The 14,703-nt window shown below is 35.4% G+C and overlaps 1 protein-coding gene across 2 annotated transcripts in view; it reads left to right on the top strand.

The window, feature by feature from the left end:
- Positions 1–14,703, top strand: part of IPMK (inositol polyphosphate multikinase) — a 54,615-nt gene that overhangs the window by 20,929 nt on the left and 18,983 nt on the right. For both annotated transcript variants that reach the window (XM_018041615.1, XM_018041614.1), the window contains exons 3-4: positions 5,061–5,157; positions 12,428–12,600. In XM_018041615.1, coding sequence (XP_017897104.1) covers positions 5,061–5,157; positions 12,428–12,600 — 270 coding nt within the window. The remainder of the gene's footprint in view (positions 1–5,060; positions 5,158–12,427; positions 12,601–14,703) is intronic.

Raw genomic sequence — 14,703 nt, 5'->3', positions numbered from 1 at the left:
TGACCTACATTTTTGAAAAATACTTAGATGATAGACTGTATTTTTCAGAAATGCTGAGTTTAAATAAGTACTTTTTTTTTACTATAGAATTTCTTAGAGCCTTGAACGTGAGCTAGTGTGTACTATGAAACTCCAAAGGAGAGTAGCGGGGAAGGGTTGGTGGACAGTTAACATTTAATTAACCTTATTATTAGGAATAACTTTTAGAAGATTCACAATGTTTTGCAACCATCGCCTCTATCTAGTTAACAGAACATTTTCAGCACACGCAAAAAACCCTGTACCCAATTAAGCCACGGTGTCCTATTCCTCCCTCAGCCCAATGTCTTCCACCCACCAACCTGCTTTCTATGGATTTAGTTATTCTTGTGGCTAGCTTCTTTTGTTAAGCATGTTTTTAAAGTTTGTGGTAGGCATTAGTACTTTGTTCCTTTTTGTGGCTGAGTAATACTTCATTAAATTTACATACCACATTTTGTTTATTCATTCACTCATTGAAGGACATTTGGATTGTTTCTATCTTTTGGCTCTTTTAGATAAGGCTGTTACGAACATTTATGTATCAGTATTTGTTTGAATACCTGTTTCTAATTCTTTTAGATATTAGAATTGGATATGGAGTGGAATAACTGGGTCATATAGTAATTCTACATTTAATTATTTGAGAAACTGTCAAAAGTTTTTCCCAAAGTGCCTGCCCTATTTTATATTTTCACCACTAATATATGAGGATTCCAGTTTCTCTATATCCTCATCAACGCTTGTTAGTTTTGTTTTTGTTTTTAAATAAGGAGGAAACTAGAGAAGTAAATAAGTGACCTCAGCTGTTCACCAACCCCCTAGTCTCTTGTACCAGGAAGAGACAATGCAGGAGGGCAAAGATTTTCTGTATCTGTTGAAATGATCATGAGTTTCCTCTTTTAACCTGTTAATGTGGTAAATACCCTTGTTCATTTGCTATGTTGTGTCCAACTCTTTTGACCCCATGAACTATATAGCACACCAGGCTTTGCTGTCCTTCACTATCTCCCAGAGTTTGCTCAGACTCATGTCCGTTGAGTCAGTGATGCCATCCAACCATCTCATCCTTTGTTGCCCCCTTCTCCTCCTGCCCTCAGTCTTTCCCAGCATCAGGGTCTTTTCCAGTGAGTCATATCAGGTGGCCAGAGGATTGGAGCTTTAGCTTCAGCATCAATCTTTCCAATGAATATTCAGGGTTGATTTCCTGTAGGATTGACTGATTTGACTTCCTTGCTGTCCAAGGGGACTCTCAAGGGTCTTCTCCAGCACTGCATTTCGAAAGCATCAGTTCTTTGGCACTTAGCCTTCTTTATGGTCCACCTCTGACATTTACACATGACTACTGGAAAAACCATAGCTTTGACTGAGATGGACCTTTGTTGGCAAAGTGATAACTGTTTTTTAATATGCTGTCTAGCTTTATCATAGCTTTTCTTCCAAGGAGCAAACGTCTTTTAATTTTGTGGCTGCAGTCACTGTCCACAGTGATTTTTGAACCCAGGAAAATAAAATCTGCCACTGTTTCCACTTATCCACTTTTTCACCATCTATTTGCCCTATAGTGATGGAACCAAATGCCGCAGTTTTAGTTTTTGAAAGTTGAGTTTTAAGCCAGCTTTTATACTCTCCTCTATGGAATTCTCCAGACAAGAACACAGGAATGGGTAGCCATTCCCTTCTCCAGGGGATCTTCCCAACCCAGGGATTGAACCCAGGTCTCCTGCATTGTAGGCAGATTCCTTACCATCTGACCTACTGGGGAAGCCACTGGTAAATGCCATAACAGATTTCTAATATTACATTACCTTTGATTTTTGAAATAAAACCTACTTGGACATGTCATTTTTGTTTTTTAATAATATGCATTACTGGGTTTTGTTTGCTAGTGTTACATATATAAGATTTTTTCCAGCTATGCTTATGAATGAGATTATTATTTTCTTCACATATTGTGCTTGTTTTGTTTTGATACTAAGTTTCCTTTAGCTTCATAAAATGAGTTTTGAGGGACATTCCTTTTTCTTTTCTGTGGAAGAATTTGTATCAGATAAGTATTTTATTCCTTAGACTTGATAAAACTTACCTATAAATTCATCAGAGCAACCTGTTGACTTGTCTCTTTTTCTTCCATAAGTCCTTTCCATCTTTCTTTTCATTTGTTCCTGGGAAAGGATATATTTTTTAACTAATGATTCAATTTCTTAAATGTTTTGATTTTCTTTGTTAATGTGGTATTAAAATATAGATTATAGTTTTATGTAATTATCCACCTGATAAAGTTCTTCATAGTATTTTTTAAAATGCTATGCTAGTTTAATTATGACTCCCTTTTTATTCCTGATATTGTTTATTCGCTGTTCTTTTCTGTATTAGCTTGACCCAGAGCATTCTTTACTCTCCCTCTTTCAGTATCTCTGTCCTCATCTAGGACTGATCCTGAGTTCAGAGATCCTTTAGTTCAGGTCTTCAGAGTGGACCTCTGAGCCCAAATATCACTGCTCAGCTTAGTACTTTGGGTTTCCTCTTTATTTTAGATCTCTGTGAATTTCCTTTTTTTAATCATGGGAGCTCAGCTATGCATTTAAGAAAATATTATATTTTATCCTACATTTCTAGGTACAGAGTTGTTTAGGTTATCTTGTTTGGCATGTTGTAGTAAAGATCAGTCTTACTACTTAAAAAAAAATATTTAACATAAGAGAAAGTTTATGTTTCTACTCTTCTAGTTCTTTTATCTTTTCACTTATATCGTGGACTTCTTCAGGTAAGCACATAGAGATGTATTTGGCTCCTCCATCTTGTTAGGTCATCATGAATACTGTGTCTTCAATGTCTTTGTGCCAGGAACAAAGGGATTTGATAAGGTACACCCTGCTTTTAATTACCTTGACCAGGAAGTGACTGATATCATTTCTGCTCACATTTCAGTAGGGGAAGCTGGAAAATAACAGTATATCACGTTTGGTGAGTTTCTGCCATACTTGAGTTTATTAAATAGAATTATGTCATATATAACTACTTGATGTGAATGTGGTTTGACATATATAATTAGAATTCTGATACTGAGATTTCATAAGCATTTTACATGAGTAAACTTAAATGGTTTTGAGTACTTAGGTAGACCATATTTGGCAAGAGTTAATGGGTAAGATGTCTTGCTAGTCATTATTATTAGTAGACCTATTTGGCAAGAGTTAATGAGTAAGATGTCTTGCAAGTTATTATTAAACCTTTTATTTTGTATTGGAGTATAGCTGATTAACAGTGTTATGATAGTTTCAGGTGGACGGCAAAGGGACTCATCATATATATACATGTATGCATTCTCCCCAAACTACCCTCCTATCCAGGCTGCCACATAACATTGAGCAGACTTCGCTGTGCTATACAGTAGGTCCTTGTTGATTTTCCATTGTAGATATAACGGTGTGTACCTGTTAGCCCAAACTCCCTAACTATTCTTTTCACTCACCCTTTCCTGGACAACCACAAGTTCTCTCCCTCAGTCTCTGAGTCTGAAACAAAAAATATTTTCTTTCTGCTTTTCTAGAAGAAAAATTAAAAATCTAGTTCCAGGATATCTGCATATTGTTTTCTAGAATTATTACTGATTATAAATCAAATAATTAAATGAACAGTACTTAGACTTACACTGAGTTAAATGATACATTTTTTAAGGTAAAATCACAATTTCCTTACAGATATAAAATAAACACATGTTAAAGATTTTGTTTAAACTCATTTAATGAGGTAAGTGATGCGAAAATATTGACTTTGTGTGCCAATGCCAAACAGAAATATGGAAATAGTTATGGAAGAGAGAGAAAAAGTGACTTTATTTCTTTGCCAGGCAAAAAGGGAACCCAGCAGGCTATCCCCTCAAGAACTGTGCCCCCATCTCTGGGCAATAGGGAAAGGTCTTAACAGACATGAGGTGGGGGTAGGAGATAAGGATCAAAGCAGTGACTGGCTTGAATTCTTCTGATGGGTTAGTGGTGAGGTAAGTAGGAGTCAGTGTCATCGGCTTTCAGGTTCAAACTTGTCTGGGGTCAAAACAGCTCAAAGATCATGTTGTGTGTATCCCTTGATGGGGAAACAGGAACTCCCCGCAAGGCTGCTCTTGACTGTTTCTCCCTGGTGTCACTTCACCTCTCTTTCCTATTTAGTAACTGCTTGCATCTGCCCATTGGAACTCAGGGAAGGTCATGGAGGCTGAATGAAGCCTCTTTCTTAAAATCAAAGAAATAGGGGATACGGAAAGGCTTTGTGCTCAGGAGCCTCACAGGGCCCTACTTAGTATCAGAAAGAACTAAGCAGACATTAAAACTAGTTCAAAAGAAAAGTCAAAGAATCACAAATTTATATGGCATAAAGGGAAGGTGAAATGAGTGTACATAAGAACACTGTAAACTCTCCCTTTCCAGGGAGGTTGGAGGGAAGTCAGTAATCCTCCTCTGTTGCTGTTAAGTGGTCAGTTGTGTCTCACTCTTTGTGACCCCATGGGCTGCAACCCGCCAGGCTCCTATGTCTACGAAATTTCCCAGGCATAAGTATTGGAGTGGGTTGCCGTTTCCTTCTCCATAGGATCTCCCTGACCCAGAAATTGAACCCATGTGTCCTGCAAGTCTCCTGCATTACAGATGGATTCTTTACTAACACTGAGACTCCAGGGAGGCGCAGATCCTCCTCTGGCCAGAATTTATTCTTTGTCTATGGACAAGAATTCTTTCGCATTTGCTAAGAGTTATCTACAACTTACTTGGTTGTAAAATAGTTCAAGGACAGTGAAAGGCTAGAATTAGATAACCAAGAATATGCTCTAAATAATACAGAGTTTCTCATTGGAGACACATAGAGATTTCTTTTTTTCTTTTTTTTTTCTTTTAGCTTATTCCAGACTTAAACTTATTAAATTCCAGTTAAAACTCATACTAGATAAATTATGATTCATTGTATTATGTTATTTGAGAAATGTGTGGAGCAGTTAGAAAGCATTACAAGGAACTAACTTGGAAATGTTCCATTTCTCTTTGTTTCAGGTTTTTGCTGCTGATTGTACTGATGATATTCTTTTAGAGCTACAAAAATATTTGCCAAAATATTATGGCATCTGGTCACCTCCTACTGCACCAAATGGTAATCTTTTCTTTAAAATCCATCTTTTAGTCTTAATTCATGAGAATTGCTTTTTAAAAGATTTAAGTAAGATTAAGCCTCGTATTATAAAAACAGAATATATGTGTTTTTCTTACTACTCTTTCTCTTATTCATTAAGAAAACTAATTAATATTTTGCTTTTCATAACCAGTTTCTTAAATAGCATATACAAATTAATGACCAATTTCTTAAACAATTGAATGAACATATATATATGTGTGTATATATATATATACACACACTAGTACTTAATACTCTTAATTATCAGATGTTCTTTTTTCCAAACATTTTGAGCAATTTCTTTTCCCATTTTGAAAAAATAAAAATCAAGAATTTTCTTTATATAACTTCCTTCATATCTTCTGTTTTGTTCCTTCATTCCCTACTTGCATGCTTTAAAAAATACTGGTAATTTTCTTATAGAGGACAAAATTTTTTATGTAAGGGCACAGAATTTCTCTCTTAATATTAGTTAATACTTGAAGCAGTATTTGCCACATTAAGGCCTTTGACAGAACAGACAAAAGTCAGTTAAACTGGTAACATGACTGCTAACCATTGAAGAAGATTCATAAATGAGGGAAGAATTTCAGACTTGACTGAGTTTAAGAAAAACCCATAGTCTTGCTAAAATGCAAATTAATAGGCTCAACTCCCAGACATTTTGATAATGCCTATCTGTGTTGGAGTTCATGATACGCTTATTAAATGAAGGTGTGTTTGTTGTTGTTCTTTTCCTAGTGGATACAGAGCTTGAACCACATTTTGAGAACAGGAGATGGGAACTCAAGTTTGAGCTTGTTCTTTCCTTCAGTTCTTTGTCATTACTTGTGCTAGGTTTCATTATTAAGGAATCATAGTATCTCTTGTGAGTATCCTCAGATAATAGTAAATCAATGGTTCCCCAGGATTTGTAGGATTCTTCTGTGCTTCATTTGAGGAGGCAAGGGACTTGAGCTTTGCTCTGCTCTGCTTTTCCTTTCTTTGCCTCCTTCTCTCCTCCCCCTTCTCTTCTCACTTTCCTCTTCTTCCCTTTCCCTTTTTCTTTTCTCCCTCCTTTTTTCTTTCCTTGCCTTTCTTCCCTCTTCCCTTCCCTCCTTTTTCCTTATCTAATCTGTATCTAGTTAAATGTTAAGTTTAAAAAATTATTTAGAAGGGGTAGAGAGAATTCTCTGGTAGTCAGTGGTTAGGACTCCACGCTTCCACTGTAAGGGGCACAGGTTCAAGCCCTGGTCAGGGAACTAAGATGCTGCATGTCACAAGGCACAACCAAAAAAAAAAAAAAAAAAAAAAGTGGGTCAAATAATTGAGCCAACAGCATCATTATTTTGAAAAGAGAGTATACAAGAAGAATCTGGGTAAGAGAAGAAATGTTTTAATTGAAACATTTTATAGTCTAGAATTATATAATTTAAAATAATTTAAAAATCAAAGACTTGCTAGCAATCAACACCTTTTTGGTTTTCAATACCAAATAATCCTGAGGGATATCTATGCTAATGTAGAAAGATCAGTAACTTTAAAATCAGAAGGCTTGGCTTCTTCGTTGGATATTTCTAAATTTTGTAAACTACTCTAACTCATTAACCTTTTGGAGCTCCACTTTTTCTTCTATACATTGAAAATAATATCACGTGGAGTTGTGAAAATGCATGTAATTTATGTGAAAATGGTTTGTAAACTCTGAAACTCTTATTTGAGTATAAATGGAGATGTTGGTACTACTAACTTGAAAAGATGAGGTGACGAAAATGAGAAAAAAGAGGAGAAAATATAAAAAGAAGTATACATGTAAATAGATGTGGTCCTGTAATACCAACAATTGGCTTAGGAAATTTCCTATTCCTTTGTAATCTTTCGAAAAATATTTTATTTTTTAAAATTAAAAACATATTTTTTCTTTTTGGCCACACTGCAACTTCCTGGGAGTTCCTTTGATCAGGAATTGAACTTGGGCCACAGCAGTGAAAGCACTGAATCCTAACCACGGGACAGTCAGGGAACCCCCTTCCTTTCTAGTTTTTAGCTCTGGAAGTAGAACTGCACCACAGAGATTGTTAAGCTTTGATCTTTCTGATTTTATCATTTTGATTGTAAATGAAACAAGTATAAGATGGGAAACTTTTTGACATCTTTAGTCTACAGGATCATGAAAATAAATATTTTCTTAAATTTTAATAGAACACTGTGATTTGCATTACTATACTTTACATAGTATTAAATTGATATAATTTATTTCTCAACTCTTTTTCCCGTCTTTCTACTTGAGCATCTTTATTTATTTATTTATGGCTGTGCTAGGTCTTCGATTACTGCATGTGGGCTTTCTCTGTAATTGTGGTGAGCAGGGGCCACTTTTAGTTGCGGTAAATGAGCTTTTCATTGCAGTGGCTTCTCTTGTTTTGGAGCAAAAGCTTGGGGCTTCAGTAGTTGCTGCATGCGTGCTTACTTGCTCAGAAAGCATGTGGAATCTTCCCAGATCAGGGATCAAACCCGTGTCCCCTGCCTTGGCAGGAAGATTTCCTATCCACTGCTCCACCAGGGAAATCTCAAGGTAAAGTGTTATACAACTTTGTATAATTCTTAGAATCCAAAGTTGTAAAACATAGAAATATAGAAAGTTTTGCCTGTTTGCACAGCAAGTTATTGTCACTTAAAGGAAGCGTAAGGATGTCCTGACCAACAGTTTTTTACCTTTTACATTTTTTATGGCAGTTTTATTGACCTTTAATTTATGTACCATAAATCTCACCCATTTAAAGTGTATAGTATAAAAAAAAAAGTAAAAAAAATAAAGTGTATAGTATAGTAGTTTTTAAATTACAGTCATAGAGTTATACAAAGATCACATTAGCAAACCTTAGAATATGACTAGTGTTTTTTTTTAAGGTAAAGCATTTGTTACAATTATATTTGAAGATTTGAAGCTAGTTATATATGTTAAATCTCATTTTACTTGTGTATAAGCACGTAGATACCTAATTACATGTACCATCAAAATTTATTTGGAGGAATAGAAAAGTATATCTTCAAGTAGGTTTGAGCAAATTGAGAGTTCTCAAATGTAATCTGTAGTCTCATTGATTGATAGATTTATGGATCTCACTGCTAGTCAGGTTTTAAGAAGCATGGATTAAAATAAGCTGTTCCCTTTCTCCCCCTTCACTCTACATTTGGAGACTCAAGGGCTCTTCTATTTATAATTCCTTATAGTTCAAGCTTCTGTTGCTCTCAGAAATAGCTGATGATTGATGTAAAAGGCAGAAGAAAGGCGTCCTGTTTTTCCATTTGGCTTCATAAATGGGCAGGGTTTCACCACCCGGCCTTTTTTACATTTTTGGAGGTTCAGAAATGAAGATGGTAGCCAATGCCTAGATAGGGTGGGAACGAATGTGATGAAACTTGGAACCTATGTTGTAATGATCTATATCATCTATATTCATTAAGAGGATCTGAATAAATCTTCAGCTCTCTAAATGTCCTCACCTTTGTCTTTCCTTTAAAGGAATAGTTATCTCGTCTTTACTGTTTATAGTTATTTGCAGATCTTTCAGTTTTCCATAATATTTCAAATGTTTTTATTTTTTCTCCTTTGTTACTGGGGAATTTTCTGCCTTTTTTTTTTTCTTAGTATCAGGACTGTATTCCAGCAGCAGAATTTTTTTATGTGTAATGTATTAGAAAACAATGTAAGTATTTAATTTATATATGATAATTATATTTAATTGTATATATTTGAATAGAAAATATATTTAAAATAGAAAAGCTTTTTCATTCATAGTAACCTTGTGTAATCTTAAACATACTATCGTCAGTAGCATGAAATATATAAATATTTTGAGCATATTAACCTTATTGTTGGTACAGCCACTGATAAGTCTTAACTTAATAGACTGCTTATAAAAGCATGAAATGGTATATTTTGGACTACCTGGTAGATATTTTTTATGATTTTTACCTCAAAAATTTAAAGAACTATAGAAATTCTATATACATTTTCCATAAATTAATAGGTAACAGATTTCTCTCTTACAACCATAGAAAACTATACTTCTAGTCAGTGTGACTTCTTATAATGAGATCCATATATTTATGAAAAGTAGATGTCCTGTTATTTATTACATAAATATTAAGACTAAGCTTAATGGATTATCTCTTAGATTTGAAGTTCACAAATGTCAGTCTTTAGACCTCTGACGGACTGACTGGCTTCATCAGAATCTGTTGTACTAAATAGAGCTTTTAAGAATTAAAAAAAGTAAATATTGTTATTTTTGATCATCTATATGATTTATACATGCATTAATTCATATGTATATATGAAAAAATCAACTTTTCTTTATTTTTTAATATTTAAAAATATTAAATGTTTTTTAACTTTTACTTTCCTTACAAGTTACCTCATAGCAGTCATAATTATTTTCCAAACATCATATCAATATAGTTTAATTTATTTCCTTGACTTTGGTCAAAATGAACCTAAACTATTCCAGATAGAACACTATCTTATTCTTAGTCCATCCGATTTTTGGGACATATTTTCTATATACCTAAAAATTGAGAACTATTGTACCATTCTATACCCAGAGGGGCTTTGGCTGAGTGTCCTTTGTTATCTGTAGCATTGCCTTATAAATGAGGCTCTCCTGTAGTTAAAATGCCTTTGATCATTTAAGTTACTGTCTTGAGATTGACTTACTTTGAATTAAGCTCTTTTGCATTTTTTTCAGAGAGAATCAGTATTCAAATTTATTTCTAGTGATGATAATCTGAAAAAAAAAATCAATTTAAATCTCAGTTCCCACATCATGTCTCATTTCCCTATTTTATTCAGAAGGAACTGTGGCAAACTGCTAGATATATAACCTTTTTTTTTTTAACTATGCATCTCTAAAGCAGGTTTTGATGTTGATTTTTTTTTTTTTAGTAACTTAGAGGGAAAGAGAAATAAGAATCTCAAAATTTCAACTTTTTACTTAGAGAACCAAAAGAATACAGTAAACCAACTCTCAGTAGGCCTTCATTTAAGGATTATGAACTTAAGGCTAATAATCAATAATGTAGCCATTTATATGTATGTGTGTGTATATATATATATGTTTTATATGATTTGGTAATTCAAATCAAATAAAGCATATCAAGAATCTGAAAGTAAGATAAAAACACATTTGCCTAGTCAAGTATTAGCCACTCAGTCATGTCCAGCTCTTCGCGACCCCGTGGACTGTAGCCTGCCAGATTCCTCTGTCCATTGAATTCTCCAGGCAAGAATGTTGGAGTGGGTTGCTGTTTCCTTCTCCTGGCGGTCTTCCCCACCCAGAGACTGAACCCTGGTCTCCTCCATTGCAGGCAGATTGTTTATCATCTGAGCCACCAGGAAAACCCTTGCCTAGTCAAAATAAATGTCAGATAAAATTGATGATACTTGTTTACTGAAGGAATGGCTCAACTTATTACAGGATGAAGAAGGCCAAACCCAAAGTCCCTTTGGGCAGAAAGAAAATGAGAAGGGCAAACATTGAGTCACTCAAGCAGACATTTATTATATTCCTACTGTAAGGAGAGTTTGTATTTGTATTTTTCCCTTTCCCAAGAGAGGATGAAATAGGGATTTGAAAAAAGTCTTTAGCTTCTCTTGTTTCTGTTGTTTGTTCAAAAAACAGTTTTTGTTTTTAATCACTACCAAATTGGCAGGTAGAAAATAATAGCCCTACACTGAACTGTAGATGCTGTGATGTTTAGCTAGATTTGCACACTATGTATCTTCCCATGTATAGCCTTACCTCACTAAGGCCTTCAAGGTTTCTTGAGTTATGGAAATTAATGATGATAAACTTGTGAATGCTAATGATTTACTGTATTGGGATCTAATTAGTCTCTTCTGATATTTGAAACATAAGCCTTGTTACTGAAATTTTTATACAACTCTAGGGAGACGATGGATCCCTTTGTTTCTCTTTCCTCAAGGTAGCTGAAAATGGGAAGAGTGTGAAGGGGACTGCTGTGCTTCCTCCTTCCCCATCTTATCATACTTTCCTGTGGTTACCTTTTTAAAGTACAGAAATGGGGTGGGTTCCAGTTTCTTGAGTAGGATATTCCTACTTGTTTCATTATGTCTCACCATCAACAGGTTCATGTCTGTGTCCAGACCTTTTATGTTGTTGAAAATGTCCCTTTGTTAGAACCTTTCTTTTAAATGTGGCATACTTCTTTTAGTTTCTGTGAGTGCTAGTCTCTTAGGCTACAGTTCATTTTTTGTCTCTTAACTTCACCTGGTTCTACACAATCCTCCCTCTCTCCATTTTCCTTTGACTAAGGGAAAAGATTTTAAAACATAAATTCATTTATTTCAAAAAATCAAACCTTGTTACTTTGATTAAAAAGTAAAATATTTTCTGTTTGTAAGGAAAGGTTTTTACAATAAGTGCTTCTTATGACATGACTGAAATTTGTGATCTCATTCAGAATTTTGTTTGGGAAGATTTATTCACCTAGGAAGGGGGAAAGACTTTCTTTCCTTACTTGTTTCCCTCAGTACACCCAGACCTGTATTTTCAACCTAAAACTATAAGGTCGGCTACAGTGTATGGTAACTGAGATGTTTGTAGTTTTTTTACTTGAATCTCCCATTATAATAGTTTTCTGAGGGAAGGTGTAAACAGGATGCCAAAGTTATTTACAAATGAACTTTTGAGGACTTTTTGTGTTCTAAAAAGCAGGGTGTTTCTTTTTCCTTTAGGACTAGTAAGTCTAGAATGTATATTTGGCATCAACATCATTTGGATTAATTTACCTTTCTCAGCCTATACCTGTTGTATCCTCTGTGGAAAGGATTTATTCCTTTTACTATTCTTAAATGAAGAATTTAAAAAATTGTTAGAATAATAAGATGCCTGCTGAGGTACATAGGATGTAAATCATGTTCAAAAAGAGAATGTATTCAAGGACAATTTTTAAAAATTATCTCATTCCCTTTTTAATGCTCTTGGAAGCCTTATATCTAATTCAGACCTTTTATTTATGGTTGAATATTTATTCCACCTCTTGCAAGAGTTTCTCTGTGATATTTGTACCTGTTATAAAATTTATTAGTCAGTCTTTTTTTTTTCCCTCCAGGTGAAGTAATAATAATTGTTGACTCTGGATTAGTTTTAACTTTTTTCTCAGTTTTAAGATTTTCTCATTTTTGTTTTCTCTTAAGTACTAATATGTTTTCCTATTACTAATTAGGGTTTTTCTTTAATAACAGATTTATACCTAAAACTGGAAGATGTGACCCATAAATTTAATAAGCCCTGTATAATGGATGTAAAGATAGGGCGGAAAAGCTATGATCCTTTTGCTTCATCTGAGAAGATTCAGCAACAGGTCAGCAAGTACCCATTAATGGAAGACATTGGGTTCTTGGTGCTTGGCATGAGGGTAAGAGTGATTTTTAGTGTAATACATACATTTCTCATTACATGTTTTCTTGAAGGTTATAGATGTCACATATATTTTAGAATTAGGTTATCCATAACTCCTCAGTGCAGGCAGAGATTTTTATCTCTTGTTCACTGGTATATGGGCAGTGTCTGGATTTATTCTGGGATGCAGTACATGGTTAATAAGTGAATGAGTGGCTGAACCTCAAAGCTCTGACTCTAGTAATTTTATTTTAAAGAAGTTTTAAGTTTAGTGCAAAAGAAATAATATGATAAATGAATGTGATATTATTTGTGATTTTTTTTTCCCATGAGAAAAGTGCCAGTAATTTTTTCTGTATATTTAAAACAAAAAAGGGAAATAAATTAGGTTACTGGTTTAAGAATGTGATTTAAAGCCATTGTTTTCTTTGCTTATTTTTCCCTGGACTGGCAATTTACAATGGGCTCAGGTGGTCAGTTCTGATCTCATCCAGAGTCCCTCTTGTGACTATACTCATCTGATGGCTCCTCTGGGTCTAGTTGATCCAAGTGACCTCACTCTTATGTCTTTCAGTTCAGTTCAGTTCAGTCGCTCAGCCGTGTCTGACTCTTTGCGACCCCATGAACTGCAGCATGCCAGGCCTCCCTGTCCATCACCAACTCGCGGAGTTCACTCAGACTCACGTCCATCGAGTTGGTGATGCCATCCAGCCATCTCACCCTCTGTCGTCCCCTTCTCCTCCTGCCCTCAATCCCTCCCAGCATGAGAGTCTTTTTCCACTGAGTCAACTCTTCGCATGAGGCGGCCAGAGTACTGGAGTTTCAGCTTTAGCATCATTCCTTCCAGAGAACACCCAGGGCTGATCTTTAGAATGGATTGGTTGGATCTCCTTGCAGTCCAAGGAACTCTCAAGAGTCTTCTCCAACACCACAGTTGAAAAGCATCAATTCTTCGGTGCTCAGCTTTCTTCACAGTCCAACTCTCACATCCATACATGATTACTGGAAAAACCATAGCCTCGACTAGACGGACCTTTGTTGGCAAAGTAATATCTCTGCTTTTCAATATGTTATCTAGGTTGGTCATAACTTTCCTTCCAAGGAGTAAGCGTCTTTTAATTTCATGGCTGCAGTCACCATCTGCAGTGATTTTGGAGCCCCCCAAAATAAGGTCTGACACTGTTTCCACTGTTTCCCCATCTATTTCCCATGAAGTGATGGGACCAGAAGCCATGATCTTAGTTTTCTGAATGTTGAGCTTTAAGCCAACCTTTTCACTCCCCTCTTTCACTATCATCAAGAGGCTTTTTAGTTCCTCTTCACTTTCTGCCATAAGGGTGGTGTCATCTGCATATCTGAGGTTATTAATATTTCTCCCAGCAATCTTGATTCCAGCTTGTGCTTCTTCCAGTCCAGCATTTCTCATGATATACTCTGCATATAAGTTAAATAAGCAGGGTGACAATATACAGCCTTGATGTACTCCTTTTCCTATTTGTCTTACAAGTTGATATTAACTGTTGGCTGGGCTTTTTCCCATCAGCTTCCTTCCAGAAGGCTGACTGGAGCTTCTACATGTACTATGTACATTTTAGGAAGGCAAGAATGAAAGCTACGAGGTCTGTTGAAATCTAGGTTAAGAAGTCACCTTCTGTCACTTTTATGAAATTATATGGGTCAAAGTATGTCACAGGGCAATCCATATTCATAGGAAGGAGAAGACTCTACTTCTGGTTGTGGAAAAAGAGAAGTCACAATATGAATGGCAGTGTGCATAAGGATGTTGAGGCCCTCTTTGCAAACAGTATGCCACAGTTAGGTAATGTGGAATGAAATTCTATAAACAAGTGATGCCTATTTAAACCTTCACTGTTTTCAAATCATTCACCCTTCCACTTTCCTCGTCTTAGGAGATAATTTTGGCTTCTGCTTCAGAAAAAATAAACCATTATACAGGGTTTCCTTTAATTTCCAGCTAAGAGACATACACATCTAACCTGCATATGCTTTCATTTCCTCATTATTCCTCTCTACATTGAAGAATTTTCCATCCTGCTGTCAGAGGCAGCCCTTCCCTTTGCCCTCTGGATTGTCTTTCTCTTCTGCCTCTTCTCAACCT

Source organism: Capra hircus, chromosome 26, assembly GCF_001704415.2.
Source record: "Capra hircus breed San Clemente chromosome 26, ASM170441v1, whole genome shotgun sequence".
NCBI lineage: Eukaryota > Metazoa > Chordata > Mammalia > Artiodactyla > Bovidae > Capra > Capra hircus.
Note: the sequence above shows the minus strand (reverse complement) of the source record. Positions and strands in the feature narration are given on the sequence as shown.